The sequence below is a fragment of the Dipodomys ordii genome, unplaced genomic scaffold (genome assembly GCF_000151885.1).
Source record: "Dipodomys ordii isolate 6190 unplaced genomic scaffold, Dord_2.0 Scaffold87, whole genome shotgun sequence".
Classification (NCBI taxonomy): Eukaryota; Metazoa; Chordata; class Mammalia; order Rodentia; family Heteromyidae; genus Dipodomys; species Dipodomys ordii.
Genome location: NW_012267303.1, coordinates 283,312 through 301,511, shown reverse-complemented (window position 1 = coordinate 301,511; position 18,200 = coordinate 283,312). Strand labels below are relative to the sequence as shown.

At 60.3% G+C, this 18,200-nt stretch overlaps 1 protein-coding gene across 1 annotated transcript in view; it reads right to left on the bottom strand.

Moving 5' to 3' along the window:
- Fbln1 (fibulin 1) overlaps positions 1 to 18,200 on the bottom strand; it is a 55,353-nt gene that overhangs the window by 23,681 nt on the left and 13,472 nt on the right. The window contains exons 8-14 of the mRNA XM_013025710.1: positions 15,147 to 15,290; positions 14,647 to 14,775; positions 14,022 to 14,110; positions 13,827 to 13,863; positions 10,968 to 11,087; positions 9,188 to 9,319; positions 7,558 to 7,681 (exon numbers count right to left, since the gene is read on the bottom strand). Of these exons, the coding sequence (XP_012881164.1) occupies positions 7,558 to 7,681; positions 9,188 to 9,319; positions 10,968 to 11,087; positions 13,827 to 13,863; positions 14,022 to 14,110; positions 14,647 to 14,775; positions 15,147 to 15,290 (775 nt within the window). The remainder of the gene's footprint in view (positions 1 to 7,557; positions 7,682 to 9,187; positions 9,320 to 10,967; positions 11,088 to 13,826; positions 13,864 to 14,021; positions 14,111 to 14,646; positions 14,776 to 15,146; positions 15,291 to 18,200) is intronic.

Here is an 18,200-nt window from a genome sequence, read left to right as displayed (position 1 = left end):
GGCCCCGCCTCTCAGGCCGTGCAGGCCCCCCTCTCAGGCCCCGCCTCTCAGGCCCCCCTCTCAGGCCCCGCCTCTCAGGCCCCCCTCTCAGGCCCCGCCTCTCGGGCCCCGCCTCTCGGGCCGCGTGGCCTCTCAGGCCCCGCCTCTCGGGCCCCGCCTCTCAGGCCAGATGGCCTCTCAGGCCCCGCCTCTCAGGCCAGGTGGCCTCTCAGGCCAGGTGGCCTCTCAGGCCAGGTGGCCTCTCAGGCCCCGCCTCTCAGGCCAGGTGGCCTCTCAGGCCCCGCCTCTCGGGCCCCGCCTCTCGGGCCCCGCCTCTGCTCCGGAGCTCCACTCCCACCACTGGAAGCCACGGGGGTGCGGACCCCTCCACCGTGCCCTCGACTCTTTGGGGGGTCAGCGGAGAACAAAGCGGCCGCTCCCACCTGTCCCCCTGGCCCTCTGGGGTCGGCCCTGCTCAGGCCTCCACAGGCCCCTCCCCCAGCCCCGGAGACCCCAATGGGGCCACCAGGAGGGCGCAGGCCCCCTCCCCAGCCCCGGAGACCCCAATGGGGCCACCAGGAGGGCGCAGGCCCCTCCCCAGCCCCGGAGACCCCAATGGGGCCACCAGGAGGGCGCAGGCACCACTCCTGACCTTGCCGAATGAAGCCGGGCGCGGCATGCTGCGTGGGGCGGCTGGTGAGACTTTATTGGAATCCTGGGGAGCAGGGACCAGAGGGACAGGAGGGAGGTGGGGGGGGGACCCTGTGCTCAGAGCTCGGCAGACACAAAGATAAAGAGCTTGGCCACAAAGGAGCTGGTGGTGCCGTGCCGGCGGAGATCCATGTTGACCGTCAAGAGCAAGTCCCTGGGCTCTGGGATGGGCCGGGTGAGGGCCACGACCCCACTGTGGTGGTTCAACTTCCGGGTGGTGAAAAAGCCCTCCTCATTGCCCCCGGTGATGGCCAGCTGCGCGCTGTCCCCGGGGACCGCGCTGGACGGGCCCATGCGGAAAACCACGGCGGGCACGTGGATGTTGGTGGGGAAAGAGAGGTGGTGGTAGGTTATTCTCAGAGGCAGCTGCGGGCACTCCGGGTTCTCATGGCAAGGCAAGCGCTCGCAGCGGCTGCAAGACAAGTGCACAGAGACGAGACGAGGGTTAGGGCCGGCTCAGCAAGCGGAGGCAAGCGGGGGGCGGGCGGGGGCTCCCAGCGCCCCTCCAGCCCGGGCGGGCAGGCCGTGCAGAGGGCACCCCTCCCCCACCCGGAGCAGGCGCTGCGGGACGGGTCAGCCTCTTCCATCGCCCTGGCGGGGGCACCGGCGGCCGGGGTCAAGGGTCATGCTCAGGGAGAGGAGCCCCTCCTCTCGTGGTGGATTCCCACCCTGGGCATACCCAGAGGGTACGCCTGGACTCCAAGAGGCCCTCCAGACCCCCATGACCAGACAGCGGCCAGGGCTCCGCAAAGCACCTGGCCGGGCTACGGGCCGGACGCCGCAGAGCTGCCGCCCGGCTGCCTCTGGCAGACATCACAAGTGCCACCTTTTTAGATGAGGAAACAGGTTCAGAGAAAACCTGCACAAGGCCATGGATGGAGGAAAGGAAGAGAGAGGGAGAAGGGAGGGACGGAGAAAGGAGATTGTATCCGCTCTCGTTCCAGGCCCAAGGCTGTCTCCGTCCACAGCTCAGAGCTAGAATGGAGATGAGGCTTCTAACTTCCAGTGGCAGGACAGGGGCAGTTAGGAGACAAGTTCTAATGTCCTGTGACAGAATGCAGACATGCTCTAACTTCCTGTGACAGGATGGAGACAGGTTCTAACCTCCTGTGACAGGCCCCAACTTCCTGTGACAGGACGGAGACAGGTTCTAACTTCCTGTGACAGAACACAGACAGGTCCTAACTTCCTGTGACAGGCTCTAACTTCCTGTGACAGGAAGGAGACAGGCTCCAATTCCTGTGAGAGGGCAAACATACATGTTATCTTTCTGTGACAAGATGGAAACAGAAACTATCTCTGTGTCCTGACCCCCAAGCTTTTCACACCCTAAAGACAGTGTGACCGGAACTCCGGTGGCGGCTGAGCCGTGGAGCCCCACAGGACGGGCCCGGCTGTGCCAGGAAGCTCTTCCTGGTCCGAGTTTGGGTTCTCCACTCGGACGTCTTCACCTGGTTTTCCACCAATCCTCCTTGTGGCTTTTAAGCTTCCTCATCTAGTGCTGAGTCCGATGGATTCACTTTGCACTGTGTGCTCATTTTAAGTGTATCGGGGCTGAGAGGAAGCCTTTGGTTATTTACATTCTGGCCCTGGGTGGGAGCTTGCTGCATGGCGCTGAGCCCTGAGAACCAGGGACACTGCATGACAAGGAGTCCACAGCCAGTGCTGCTGGGGCCAGCTGTCCCTCACGGCACCAAGTCCAGGCCACAAAGTCCGAGATGGGGCCTCCAAGGGGCTGGGGAGTGGAGCGCAGGCAGGTGGTTGGGGTCCATAAACTACGCTGCTCACAGTGCCAGGTGCCAGCGAGGCCCTGAACACGGCACTGCCCTGCGTTCTTCTGTCAACCATGGGAAGACAGAAACTTTGAGATGTGAGTCTTCTCCATGACTTCACAGTCAGTGGTAAGCAAAAGAACTGAGGTTCAACCTTTCTCCTTGGAAAGCCTTTTATACCGTGCACACACACACACACACACACTCTCTCTCTCTCTCTCTCTCTCTCTCTCTCTCCATCTCTAGGCCTCAGGAACGACCAGGCCGTTCCTGGCCAGCAGGTGGCGCGAGAGTCCTTCTCATGGGTTTCAGATTAAGGAGAGTAATGTGCACATGATGTCCTGGTCCGTCGCACACTAGACAGAGATCTGGATACTGCTCCCTCCCCAGTCTTGCCTCATGACATGCTCTTGCCTGGCTCCTGGACAGCCCACTCAGCACCCCGGGGGGGGGGGCACAGCTCGCGGCTCTGTCACCTGTACCAGGCACCTTACTGGGTGCTTTGTAAATGGCCTTGGTTTTCCTGCTCAGGATCCTGTCCTGCTCTGCCCCAAACCTATCGAAACATCCTGAACCCATAGCGACTGTGCCTGGCAGGCTGCCTGTTAGGTTCAGGATGGAATCTGGGTCAGTGTGCCCAGCTGGGGGCCAGGATGTCAATGCCAAATCTACGGAGCAGGGGCACGGGCGACCCGGCCCTGTGAGCTGGCCAGCAATGGGGACCAAGCTCCCAGATTCCAGGGGTGTATTTTCCCGTCACTCCACGCACTGAAAGACAGTGCCCCAAATCTCCACCTTAACACACATCACCTCAGCACCCCAATTCTGAGAGTCATCCATGAGCATCATAGCACGCCGCCCGGCTGCCCCGGCTGCCAGCGAGCGGCTGTGCGGCGGGACTGGCATTTCTCCAGTGTGAACACCTGTCCCTCGGCGGAGGCACATGAGACCCGCCAGCCCAGCCCAGCCCAGCGGCGACTCTGCTTGTCCAGAACAATCCAGAGCTGTTCATTCATTTGTGCCTTTGCCGGAGACGCAGCAGCCACGGCCGCCCAGCCTTGTGCCCCACGCCACGAGCGTGGGAAGGGATACAGATGCCCCAGACTCTCGGAAGGATCTTTGCACAGGCAGCGGGCGAGGCGTGGTTGGGACCTCGCACCCGGGCTCCATGAGGTTGTGGCCTGCGGCCAGCGGCCTGCGTGCCAAGCCGATCCCTTTGCAGCCACGGACATCAGCTGGGAGAAGGGAGCCTCGTGGGGGGTGGGGAGGGCCAAGGCCCAGAGAGGCACGTGAGTCCCACATCTGGCCCAGCGAGGCCCCCAAGTGAGCCGCGGGCGGTGGCAGCCGCAGGGCGGCCGCTTTCTAAGCACCACTTTCAGACTCAAAGCCTAAAGACTCCATACTTTCTAAAGGGCAGATGGTCATTTAAGGTGTGGGGGGGGACGGCATGGAGACTTGAACTCAGGGACTCGTGCTTTCTAGGCAGACGCGCTGGCATTTGAACCATGCTCACGGCCCTTACTGCTTCAGTTATTTTTCGGGTGAGGTTGAAGGCGGGGTCGGCCTGGACCACAGCGCCCCCATGTGGCGGGGAGGCCACACTATGCACCCATCACACCAGCTCCCAGGGTGACATGGCTCAACCGGTGAACCCGGGCAGAGGGAGGCTGTGCCCCCACCTCTGTGGACCCCCAACACATCAGGCAGACGCCCCACCACCCATCTTGTAACAGACCAGAGGCTCAGAAGCTCAGAGGCGGGAAACGCCCAATCCCTCCTTCAACTGCCACAGGGTCCCCACGAGGCTCCGGGGAGACTCGTCCCTCTGCACCCCGCCCGCTCTCCTGTCCTGGTCTGGCCCTTGTTCTCAGAGGCCGGGGCAGCCGAGGGGCCCGTGTGGACCGCTGAGCAGTCAGGTACCAGCCCAGCACCACCGCCAGCCCGGCCTCAGGCACTAGGGGTGCTATCACCCGAGCTTGGTGGCTGAAGTCACTATTACAACTGCCACTGGGCTTCTGGGAGCCTCAGACTCCAGCCTGACTGGACAGGCCCGGGGGACAGGGAGTCCACGGCCACCAACGGGCCTGGGGCTTTCTCTATGGCTCAGAGAGGCTCTGCCGTGGCCTGCCAGGCTGCTGCATACCCCACAGCTCCCTGGAGGTGATACACAGCCAAGCCCAGCTCCGTCAGGCAGCCCTCTGACCCCGGCACAGACAGGAAACACAATCATTCCCCCCACACACACCCCAGATAAGGTCTTGCTATGCAGCCCAGCTTAGCCTGAAACATGCAATCGTCCTGTCTTTGCCTCCCGATTGCTGAGATTGCAGACACATCCCACCATGCCCAGCCAAGTGTTTAAGGGACAGAAGCACATGGCATTCATGACCAAGCTGAATATACAAGCACAAAACTGTGGCACAAACCCTTTGAACAATGGTGAAACAACACAAATGCCAGAAAGTGGAAACATGGTTTGAATGGACGGTGGGTGGGAGGGCGGATGAATGGAAAAGGGACCGTGGGCCAATACGGTCATCACACTTGCTGTATACATAGGAGAAAGGAAGCGGAAATGATGTGACTGGTGTCAAAGGGACAGGCAGGAAGGGGGGGAAGGACACAAGGGGGCTCTGGCCAAGATGCGCTATTGCCACGCCGACCCCAGTGGAGTCTGCTTAGCATGGGAAACCGTCTATCAGACCATGATAGGGGCTTCAGAGACCTATCTCTGAGTTTTGGGGCTTCACCGAAGTCTACCTCAGAGAATGGGGCTTTACAGAAACCTATCTCCAAGTTTTGGGACTTCACTGAAGTCTACCTCGGAGAATAGGGCTTCTAAGAGGCCTACTCCTGGGAAAAGGCTGGCAAACCCCTGGAAAAGATGTGTTTCTGCCTGTCTTTTCCTCAAAAGAGTGCCTATTAATCTTTTACTGTTTCTACTGCTCTTTGTACTTGCTCATTGTCAGCATTCCCTTATACAAAGCTCTTTCTTAAGAGTGTTGACGACTCCAATATCTGATGAGTGTCTTAAAAATATGACTAACTCACCGGAGTTAAGTGCTACCCTGAAACCCCTCTTATGGAGGCTAGTAGACAAGCCATAAGCAAATATAAAAGTATTGGGGGTTTCACAAAGTCACTTCAGCAGAAGGAATTGTTTGTAAGAGATTTACAAAAAGCTGTAGGCGCGGCTAGAACAGAAGGAATGTATGGCAATTACTGAGATAACTACTTAGGAGAAAGAACTTCCTACTACTCTCTCATTTACTAAGAGACTTGCTAGATCTAAGTCTCCTTGGTGCTTATTATTAAAGAAGGAACAGGAAGGAAAAATCCTATGGGACAATTAAGGCCTCTATAGAAATAAGATAATAGTTAAATGGTGACAAACATCGAAACCCATATTTCTTAGAGATAAGCCGGAAACAAGTGCCTTTCAGGCGACCAGCTGGTGACCACCCAAGAATGAAGCCCTGCAGCAAGATTGTGTAAACTTTTGCCCTTTCAGGCGACCAGCTGGTGACCATCCAAGAACGAAGCCTTGCAGCAAGATTGTGTAACCTTTTGCCCTTTCTTATGGAGACTTTTTGCTATAAAAGTTTGTTATCCTCTGCATTAAATCGCACTCAGCACTCAGCACTCAGCATCCACTCCTCTTGTGTGTGAGTTGTCTGTTTGCCATCTCCCCATCCTATTCCAGGTTCCTCCCCTAGGTGTCCTCCGTCGTCCCGACAGAACCCGGTCCGCGGCACACTATATGTAGTCGGGCACCAGTGGCTCACACCTGAAATCCTAGCTACTCCGGAGGCTGAGATCAGAGGGTTGAGGTTCAAAGCCAGCCAGGGAAAGAATGTCTGTGTGAGACTCTTATCTCCAATGAACCACCAGAAAACCGGAAGTGGCGCTGTGGCTCAAGTGGTCGAGCGCTCGCCTTGAGCTGAAGAGCTGAGGGACAGCGCCTAGGCCCAGAGTTCAAGCAAAAAAAAACCCAAAAAACAAAAAAAATGTTTAAAATGCATCGTGTATGTAGATGGACATATTAAATTGTAACCCCTTAAACCATCCTTTGTAGATTTAAAAATAATAAATTAAAAAAGAAAATGTGCTAGGAAACAGCAGATCAGAGAGTACAGCCAGGCTAGCAAGCAAGGAAGCCCGAGGCAGGAAGAATGGAGGCAAAACCAGGGAACCTGAGCTGTGCAGCCTGGAGGCCGGCAGAGCCCAGACCAGGGCAGCCCCACGGACACTGCGGCCCAGTGCAGGGCAGGGGAAGATGCCCGTCCTCCAGCGGGAGGGGCAGCTGCGCCAGAGCCCACGGGGCAAGAGGCCGCAGCTGGACAAACCAGGCCTGCCGCAGTCCACTGAGCTCCGCTCCCGCTGGCAGAGGGCTTCCGTGCAGTCCGTGATGATGGAATTTGTTCACTGGCTTTTGGGGTGCTGAGGATCCCACCCAGGACAGGACACATGCCAGGCAAGTGCTCTACCACTGAGCCCCAGCCCCGGCCACGCCCCTAGTGACATTAAACGAGACTGAGTAGAATTAGGGCTGCAGGGAGATTGTGTCCTGGGGGTCCTTCTGGCTCTGAGGAGCGACTTCCAGGACATCACCAGTGGAGGCCCCGGTGGCTGGGAGAGTGACCTCACAATGGCGCGTGGGCCACACAGCCCGAGGACACAGAATCCTCTCTGCTGTTGCCCCAGCGGACAGTCTGCCTGTCGCAAGGTCATCTTGCAGCGAAGCCCAGCAAATCGTGTTAACCCCTGGGTTTTGGCCCACACAGATGCCGCTAATGGCTTGTCTGAACCAGAGCGTGTTCTGCCACCTGCATGTCATGAACTAGGAAACTGAGGCCCAGGGTGCTTATCACAGGGCTGCACACTCAGTCTGGCTCAACCTGACACCAAGTGTGCCGGTTTCAGATTTTTCTGCAGTCACCCCTATGCCCTCCTGAGACCAGGCTCACCAGCCTTTAGGGCCTGAGACCCAGAGACCTGCTGGTCTCATGGGAGACCTCAGGTCACAGGTGCCCAGACCTGGGGTTGGGCCTCCTGGAAGGCTGACAGACAGAAAACAGTGGCCTGCAGGACTTACGTGTCTGCAGAACGGCGGTAGTTCTCCGGGCACTGGAAGGATAGGCAGCGGAAGCCGCCCTGGATGTTGAAGCACGTCTCGTTGACAGAGCAGTTGTGGACACCTGTCACACACTCATCAATGTCTGCGGAAGACGCAGAGGCAGCGCAGTGAGCACAGAGGACGCCTCTCCCCCCACCCGGGCTTCATGCGACGAGGCGATGGGACAGGGATCGCGCCATCCTTGCCCTCCACTGGAGCAGCACCCTGGCCAGCTCTTTTAAACGTTGGGGATTTATAGAACAACCACTTATTCATAATGCTTGGTGTGAGGACCTAAGTCCAGTTAGGTGTGTCATTTAAAGAAAGCTCACAGGGCTCAGGGACCAGCCAAGGTCACACATGTGTGTCATGGCCAAGCTTGGAGCCAGGCAGTCCCAGGCAGGCAAGAAGGTGTCAGAGCCCATGAACTAACTGCCCAGAGAGACAGAGATCCACTAACAGTCAGGAGGTTGGGGCCAAGCCACCAGCCCCATGTTGCAGACAGGAAGCCAGGCCTCACAGGGATCCATCTGGGCCTGGCTGCTGGTGCTGTGACAGCTGGGGCTGGGTGAGAACCACATAGCGACTCTTGCCATGGGGCCTGGGGCGCCCTGATGGGGGCCTGGGAGGAGGGACCTCCCTCACAGCCACCCCGGGACAGCCGAACGACGGGGCTTCAGGGGTGTGACTGCCCTGGAGGTATCTGTAAACTTATACCAAAAGTCTGTCGGTGGCAAAAACAACACCCGCCACCGCGCAAGAATGTGTTTCTGCTGCTTCTGGGCAGGACCCCAGGCTGTGGTGAGGGAGCACGGCCAGGAGAAGGGAAGGCAAGGACCCCACCCAGCACGGGAGGCGCTGAGCGGTCCCCCGGGGACACCGTGGCACGGCCTGCCTCTGCTAATTCACCCTCTTCACCACCAGAAATGGCAGGATTTGGTCCTCGGGGCCCCAGCAGCCTCATGGGAGGAGGGGGGCTTCCGTGGAAGGGGCTGGGTGGCCAGCCGCAGCACTCTGCGGCTGCGTGTCACTCTGCGCCTGGTGTGGCCCCGCGCACCGCCACAGTCATTTGCTCTGATACGTAATTAGCGCCCCCTAGTCATCAGATAGTGACCAGCTTGCAGGGACCCAGGGTGTTCTCAGAAATGGGGACCGTGAAAACACAATGGACGCTGGCCCCAGCATTGCGCCTGAACTGGAGACCTTGGCTCTGCTCACCCTCCTAACAGCCACAACTAAGGAAACCCAGGGTCCCGCACCCCAGGCCACACCCAGCCCCAGCCCCGCGACAGAGGCCCCATGACCCGCGCCAAGCCCCAGCCCCTCCACACAGGCCCCGTGACCCGCACGGTTTCCACCCAGGGCCCGGCCCACAGCTGCCTTTGTCCCATGCCTAGCTGGGTGCAGGGCCAAGACAGCCGGCCCCGAGCTGTCAGCCCCGGCTCAGGGCTGCAGGCAGAGGGGACGCTGTGGGGGAAGCCTCCAGCAGACAGGGCCCTGGGTGTGTGAGACCAGCCAGGCCGCTCCAGGCGAGGTCCCCCCGCTCTGAAAGCACCACGGAAGCCCCCGGAAGGTAAGGTGGGGGTGGGGTCAGCCCCGCGCAGCTCACCTTGGCAGTTGCGGCCATTGGGGGCCAGGCGGTAGCCGGAAGCGGGGCAGCTACACTGGAAGCTCCCAGGGACGTTGATGCAGCGGTAGGAACAGATGTGGCCCCCAGTGGGCAGAGCACACTCATCAATGTCTGCAACGGCAGAGCCCAGCCCTCAGCATCTGGGCACTGCCCAGGCCGGAGCCGGCTCCCTAGCCACTGCCCAGGCCGGAGCCGGCTCCCTGGACACTGCCCAGGCCGGAGCAGGCTCCCTGGACACTGCCCAGGCTGGACCCGGGCTCCCTGGACACTGCCCAGGCTAGAGCTGGGCTCCCTGGTCCTGGGTTGCCAGGCTGGGCTGGGAGGCCGCAGCACAGGGAGACTGAACAAAAGCCTCAGGTGTTGGTAACTTCAGACTCCATCATGTTAGAAGGGGAAACTGAGGCTGGGGTGAAACCAGACAGTCATATGGAAAATTTATAGTGGGAAGTGTGTGTGGTAGGAAGAAGATAGAGAATAGAGAACAAGTTGAAAACAATGATAATAATAAACTCCTCACATGAAGATACAGGTTGGGTATCTGTCAAACAAAATGGTTGGCACCAGAAGTGTTTCAGGTGTTTTAAATTCTGGAATCTCTCCATTTACATTATGACATATTTTTGGATATACAGGCAAGTCACACTACAAAATGTCTTTGTTATATGCATTCCGTATACACCACACTGGAGGTGCCCCTATACAGTAATTTTAGGGCCCCCTTGTTTTGACTGTGGCTTGTGCCTGTCATCCTAGCTACTCAGGAGGCTGAGATCTGAGGATCATTGTCCACAGCCAACCCAGGTGGGAAAGCCAGAAGTGGAGCTGTGGCTCAAGTGGTAGAGCACCAGCCTTGAGTATAACGCTCAAGAATAGCACTCAGGCTCTGAACTCGAGCACCAGGACCCGTACTAATGAGGTATAGAATTTTCCACTGTGCAAGCATCCAGTAAGTTCCAGGTGTTGGAACATTCTGGATTTGGAGGTAGGGAAGGCACTGCAGCTAGCTCCTCAGTGCTCTTCAGTTGCCCCTGGGGAGGGGATAGCCCATGCCACCGGAGACCTGGCCAGACCACGAGGCCGGACCCAGAGCCAGGGCCAGGTCTCAGGGATATGGTGACCTCTGAGGCCCTCCTGACCCCAGCCACGTGCTACTGCCAAGCCCAGGGCCTGTGCCTCAAAGTCTCTACCACTGCACACGGATTAAAAGAGGATTAAACTGGGTGTGTTATCACAAAACCGTAATCCAGCAAGACCCCATTTTGAAAACAAGAGGGCTATCTGGTCATGGTTGGCTCACTCCTGTAGTCCTAGCTACTAAGAAAGCTGAGATCTGAGGATCACCGTTCAAAGCCAGCCTGGGCAGACAGATCTGTGAGACTTGTAACTCCAATAGCCAGTAAAAGGCCAGAAGTAGAGCTGTGGTTCAAGTGGCAGAGCACTAGACTTGAGCAAAAAGCCAAGTGAGGGCGTAAGGCCCTGAGTTCAAATCCTAGTATAGCACAAAAAAGCGGGGGGAGGGAGCACGGGTATAGCAGCAGCGGTTGTGCACTTGCCCACACGTGGGAGAGCCTGAGTTCAATCCTCAGAACCAGAAGAAAGTCGAGGACAACGTGAGGGTGGGTGGCTTCCTTCTCCCCGCCCCTCCACTCTGAGGAGAGCCACCACCCCAGCTCCGAGTGTGGAAACCGCAGCTCCGGAGCTCTGCGCCGTGGGGTGAAAGCGCAGCGCGGCGCCGCCCTCCCGCACGCGACAGCCTCACCCTCACAGGTGACCCCGTCCGCATCGCTGAGCTGGTAGCCTCGCCGGCAGTAGCACTGGAAGGAGCCGTACACGTTGGCACACTCCTGGCTGCAGGGCCTGCTGTGGCATTCATTCACGTCTGAGAGAGAGGGAGGTCCCAGGTCACCACCTGAGCTAGGCCGTGGGGGTTCCGGGCTCACAGAGCCAGGCCAGCAGTCCGGGCTGCCCCAGGGTCCTCACCCATGCCATGGGGACAGCGGACAGGTTACCTGTCCCCTTGCTCCAGGATAATACACTGCAGAGAGCTTGGCTGTACTCTGGGTGCAAGACCCCACCCTGCCACAGCCTGCCCCCGGGCAGCCCTCCACTGGACCACAGCCTGCCCAGGGCCACACCCTCCACTGGACCACAGCCTGCCCAGGGCCACGCCCTCCACTGGACCACAGCCTGACCAGGGCCATGTCCTCCACTGGACCACAGCCTGCCCAGGGCCACGCCTTCCACTGGACCACAGCCTGCCCAGGGCCACGCCTTCCACTGGACCACAGCCTGCCCAGGGCCACGCCCTCCACTGGACCACAGCCTGCCCAGGGCCACGCCCTCCACTGGACCACAGCCTGCCCAGGGCCACGCCCTCCACTGGACCACAGCCTGCCCAGGGCCACGCCCTCCACTGGACCACAGCCTGCCCAGGGCCACGCCTTCCACTGGACCACAGCCTGCCCAGGGCCACGCCCTCCACTGGACCACAGCCTGCCCAGGGCCACGCCTCCCACTGGACCACAGCCTGCCCAGGGCCACGCCCTCCACTGGACCACAGCCTGCCCAGGGCCACGCCTTCCACTGGACCACAGCCTGCCCAGGGCCACGCCCTCCACTGGACCCAGCCTGCCCAGGGCCACGCCCTCCACTGGACCACAGCCTGCCCAGGGCCACGCCCTCCACTGGAACACAGCAGGCCCAGGGCCACGCCCTCCACTGGACCACAGCCTGCCCAGGGCCACGCCCTCCACTGGACCACAGCCTGCCCAGGGCCACGCCCTCCACTGGACCACGCCTGCCTCCACTGGACCACAGCCTGCCCAGGGCCACGCCCTCCACTGGACCACAGCCTGCCCAGGCCCACGCCCTCCACTGGACCACAGCCAGCCCAGGGCCACGCCTCCCACTGGACCACAGCCTGCCCAGGGCCACACCCTCCACTGGACCACAGCCTGCCCAGGGCCACGCCCTCCATTGGAACATAGCCTGCCTAGGGCCACGCCCTCCACTGGACCACAGCCTGCCCAGGGCCACGCCCTCCACTGGACCACAGCCTGCCCAGGGCCACGCCCTCCATTGGAACACAGCCTGCCTAGGGCCATGCCCTCCACTGGACCACAGCCTCTAGACCACACCTTCCACTGGACCACAGCCTGCCCAGGGCCACACCTTCCACTGGACCACAGCCTGCCCAGGGCCACGCCCTCCACTGGACCACAGCCTGCCCAGGGCCACGCCCTCCACTGGACCACAGCCTGCCCAGGGCCACGCCCTCCACTGGACCACAGCCTGCCCAGGGCCACGCCTTCCACTGGACCACAGCCTGCCCAGGGCCACGCCCTCCACTGGACCACAGCTTGCCCAGGGCCACGCCCTCCACTGGACCACAGCCTGCCCAGGGCCACGCCTCCACTGGACCACAGCCTGCCCAGGGCCACGCCCTCCACTGGACCACAGCCTGCCCAGGGCCACGCCCTCCAACTGGACCACAGCCTGCCCAGGGCCACGCCCTCCACTGGACCACAGCCTGCCCAGGGCCACGCCTCCATTGGAACACAGCCTGCCCAGGGCCACGCCCTCCATGGACCACAGCCTGCCCAGGGCCACGCCCTCCACTGGACCACAGCCTGCCCAGGGCCACGCCCTCCACTGGACCACAGCCTGCCCAGGGCCACGCCTTCCACTGGACCACAGCCTGCCCAGGGCCACGCCCTCCACTGGACCACAGCCTGCCCAGGGCCACGCCCTCCACTGGACCACAGCCGCCAGGCTCCCACAGTGCCCTCACCAGGAGCCAGGGTCTGGCCCGCTCTCCAGTGGAAATCTGAGCCTGTCCCCGGGCTTTCCCTGTGTAGGTAACAGCACAGGGGCCCAGCCTAGACAACAGACATCCCCGACTGCAAAGCTCTGGGCGCAGACGCCACTCAGTAACCCCGGCTGTCACTCTGCTCCCGTTGCCTGGAGAAGATATTCGCAAATGACAGGTCAAAGCTGGCCCACCACTTGCTTTTGTTAGTAAAGTTTTATTGGGACACAGCCGTACACAAAAATGTTACAGTAGAGTAACAACCAATCATGGCTAGAAGTCTTAAAACAGCTACCACAGAGGCTTATAGAGAAAAGGCTTCCAGTCTTTGGCCTCAAGGCCCTATAGATTTGTTACCTGCTGCTTCTAATGCGAGTGTGTGTGCACACGTGCTTTTTGTCCTGGGGCTTGAACTCAGGGCTTAGGTACTGTCCCTGAGCTTCTTTTGCTCAACATTAGTGCTCTCCACTTGAGCCACAGCTCTACTTCTGGCCTTTTCTGTGAATAATTGGAGATAAGTCTCAGACTTTCCTGCTTAATCTAGCTTCAAACCATGATCCTCAGATCTCAGATGACAGGCATGAGCCGCCGGCACCAGCTGTTTCCAGCTACTTCTGAGCAGGGCGGAAGGGATGTCCATCAGCCCCCCACAAATTTCCTCCTGCTGCCTCTTTGAGTGGGACGAGGCTGCGGGCCTCGGGCCCCGGCCAGGCCCCCTCACCTTCGCAGGCCCCCTCACCTTCGCAGGCCCCCTCACCTTCACAGGCCCCCTCACCTTCACAGGCCCCCTCACCTTCGCAGGCCCCTCACCTTCGCAGGACCGGCCGTCCGGGGAGAGCCGGAAGCCCTCGGAGCAGCCGCAGTGGTAAGAGCCCGGCCCGGCCACAGGCCCCTCACCTTCGCAGGCCCCCTCACCTTCACAGGCCCCCTCACCTTCACAGGCCCCCTCACCTTCGCAGGCCCCTCACCTTCGCAGGACCGGCCGTCCGGGGAGAGCCGGAAGCCCTCGGAGCAGCTGCAGTGGTAGGAGCCTGGCGTGTTCTCGCACTTGTGGCCACACAGGCGCCCGGGGAAGCGCTGACACTCGTTGATGTCTGAAACACAGGGTGTCTCAGGTCCCTTCCTCCCCCTCCTGCAGCCTCATTTCCCAGGAGAGGGGCCAGGGAACTGGTCCCCAGCACACGGTGGGCCCTGCCCACTCCCAGTGTGCCCGTGCCCCGCCCCCCCCCACCGTGGCATGGCCCGAGGGGGAGGGAGCCGCCCACCTTCCCGGGCACCTTCCCGAGCACCTTCCCGGGCACCTTGGGCCATGGCACCTCCCCAGCCTGCCCCCCACCCCTGGCAGGGCAGGTTGGAGGCCAACGTTGAGAAAAGTCACTAACAGTTGCTGTTTGTGGACCCAGGCCGGAGTCTCAGAGACTCTGAGTCTGAGGCCAAGCAGACAGCTGCCGAGAGAGAGGTGACATCCCAAAAGCCAGGCCAGGGTGTGGGGCCAGCAGCAGAGCTGCAGCTAGCAGGGGGGGAGGGTGCTGATGTGGGGGTCTTTGTTCTTGGGTGTCCGGAGCCGATGGCTGAGCGGACATCTTTCCAGTGCTACAGGCCCCGAGCTGCCTGCCCGACCTCCACGTACCCACACACGTCCTGCTGATGCCATCGAAATAGAACCCGGCCTTGCACTCGCACCGGAAGCTGCCGGGGGTGTTCACGCAGCGGTGCCCCGCCCCGCAGGGCTCGGCTGGGGCCGCGCACTCGTCCACATCTTGGCAAAGAGAAAGAGGGAGCTGTGAACAAGGAGCCTGCGAACCCCGGGAAGCCCAGAAGGGCCGGTCACGGAGCACAGGTGCAAGCAGGTGGGCTCCCTGTGTCTTGCGTGAAGTAGCAGGACCTTTGTCCTCCGGATTATAAGGCGCATGAAGCGGGCCGGCTCAGGAGAGCTGAGTCGCAGGCAGGTGTGACACGTTGGGTTTGGCGTGAGCTACATGTGCCAGCCCTGCCACGCCCAGGCCAGACAAGAAAGGCCTGAGTCCAGGGACGGGCTGGGAGGAGATGCAGGGCAGAAGGGACTGGGCGGGGCTGCGAAGCAGACAGAAAAGCGCATGCCAGGCTTGTTTATTAGAGAGAAATACCAACCGACGCAGCGCGTGCCCTCTTCGTTGAGATGGTAGCCGCGGCCACAGTTGGGCGCGCTCTTCCGGCATGTGTACGAGCCCTCCGTGTTGATACACGTCTGCCCCACGGGGCACGGGGCACTGATGCTCAAACACTCATTTATATCTGCAGCGGGAGCAAGCAGAGACGGCGTGCTTAGCCGTGGCAGGCAGCCCAGGCTCCCAGCCTCCCCTTGGCTCGGTACAACCGCAGCAACACCCCTCTCCCCTGGACTGCGTGGCAGCCTCTAACAGCCCTACACACACAGCCTCCAATACCCATCTCTACTCACTCTTTGCCCAGAGACCTCCAACACTGCCAACTGTCACTGAGCCAGAACCCACCCATGGCCACCAGCCTGGCTATCCTGCACGCGTGTCCACCCCAGTGGACAGGGCTGACAACACTCCAGACCCAGAGAAGCTCCAGCCTCCTCTGGTGACTGCCAAGTCCCGCCTGCCCCCAGCCTCACCTGCAGTCCTGAGTCCTAACAAGGGGCTAGCACCCTCCCTGCTCACTGGCAGACCAGCCACTCTGGCCCCGCTGCCAGGGCCCGCCCCTCCCCCAGGTCCCCCAGGCCCCAGCACTGTGAGCACTCTCAGAAAGACACCTTCCTGCCACCCATCTGGGTCCCAGGCCAGGAAGAAAGGGCTGGCCTTCCTGGAGCTTCCGTCCAGAGAGCGCCCTGCCAGCTACGGACCACCCTCCTCGGAGGGCCCAACCCCAGTCCCCCCCTCCCCACAGCACTCAAGCCCCAACCCCAATCCCCCCTCCCCACGGCACTCACACGCGTTCCTCAAACTTTCGTGTGTGGCGTCGCCTTTGAACTCATGGCCAGGCCTCCTTTTTGGTAGTGCTGGGGTTTAAGCTCAGGCCTCATGCTGAGCCGCGCCTCTTCCTTTTCTTGTACTGTGCCCGGCCCATTTCATCTGTCCACCCTAAGTGGGACGTCACCCACCCCTCGCACCCAGCTCCTGCAGTGGAGATGGCGTCTCTCAGGGTTTTCTGCCCGAGCGCCCCGAGCAGCCATGCTCTGAGCTCAGCTTCCCAGGGGCTGGGGGGAGCCACCAGTGCCTGGCCTCTGGGGCCTTCTTCTAGGGAACCAGAACCAGAGAGACTGACTCCTCAGAGGCAGCAGAGCTCAGGTCTGCGTCTAGGGGTCTTGCCTCCCGTCACTGCGAGTGAGGCCCTCGCGTCAAGATCACAACCCTCGGCCAAATCCAGCCCACCCATCACAACCCTCGGCCAAATCCAGCCCACCCATCACAACCCTCGGCCAAATCCAGCCCACCGCCCGCCGCTGACAGAGCCAGGCCTGCTCGCTACTGCAGCTGAGGGGCCACAACTGAGATCAGCTGGCCGAGAGCGTTGACATCCACCCTCTGCCTTTCACAGGCAGAGCGAGGGTCGCTTCCTCAGCGAGAATAAACGCAGTGGTCACGGCGCCTCCAAGTCCTGCATGGCCTCTGCCGGCCTGAGAATGCCACATACCTCAGGCAATAAAGACCGAATGAATGAATGAATGAATGAGTGAGTGGATGAATAAATGGGTGGATGGATAAGTGAGTGAGTAAATGAATGAGAATAGGAGTACATGGATGGATAAATAAGTGGAAGCGAGTAGATGAGTGAGTGGATGGATGAGAACATGCTGAGTGAGCAGATAATGATGAGTGAGCAGGGAATGAATGCACAAATTAACGAAAGGATGAATGAGTGAATGAGTAGAAAATGAATGGATGCGTGAACAGATGAATGAATGAATGAGTGAGTGGGTGGACTGGAGAGGGAGACACAAAGGACGATCACTGTATCATTTCCCCCTCTCAGGTACCGGATGCCCAGCTGTCCAGGTCCCTGTCCACTTGGTTTGACCAGGCGCGCTGATACAACATGGAACCCTTCAATGCATCAGTACCACAAACACCTCACGACCGTGAATACCCACAACCACAAACACCCCACGACCGTGAATACCCACAACCACAAACACCCCACGACCATCAATACCCACAACCACAAACACCCCACGACCATCAATACCCACAACCACAAACACCCCATGACCATCAATACCCACACCCACAAACACCCCAGGACCGTGAATACCCCCAACCACAAACACCCCAAGACCGTGAATACCCCCAACCACAAACACCCCACGACCATCAATACCCATAACCACAAACACCCCACGACCATCAATACCCACAACCACAAACACCCCAGGACCGTGAATACCCACAAACACAAACACCCCACGACCATCAATACCCACAACCACAAACACCCCACGACCATCAATACCCACAACCACAAACACCCCACGACCATCAATACCCACAACCACAAACACCCCAGGACCGTGAATACCCCACGACCGTGAACACCCACAACCACAAACACCCCAGGACCGTGAACACCCCACAACCACAAACACCCCAGGACCGTGAATACCCCACGACCACAAATACCCCAGGACCGTGAATACCCCACAACCACAAACACCCCATGACCACAAATACCCCACGACCACCCCAGGACCACAAACACCCCAGGACCGTGAACACCCCACAACCACAAACACCCCGGGACCGTGAACACCCACAACCACAAACACCCCAGGACCGTGAACACCCCACAACCACAAACACCCCGGGACCGTGAACACCCACAACCACAAACACCCCAGGACCGTGAGCGCCCCAGGAGGACTGGGCCAGTGATCTGTGAGGTCCTGCTCTGCCCCGTCCCTCAGCGTCCTCAGGTGACCAATACCAGAGTTCTGGAAAATTCTCCATTCCCTCAGGGGAAAGCCCCTCCCCCCGCCCCGCCCCTCCTGTGAGCAGGGCTCCTCTGCCCCAGGGCCCACGGTGGGCAGAGGCCTCTGGCTCCCGGAGGGGCCAGCGCAGCGCTCCCCACTACAGCCCAGGTTGATCTGGGGGTGCAGAGCAGGGGGACCAGGCAGGGCTCAGGGGGGAATCTGGGCTGGGGAAAGAGCTACTGTGGCCCTGGGACTTTCTTCTCTGCTATGGT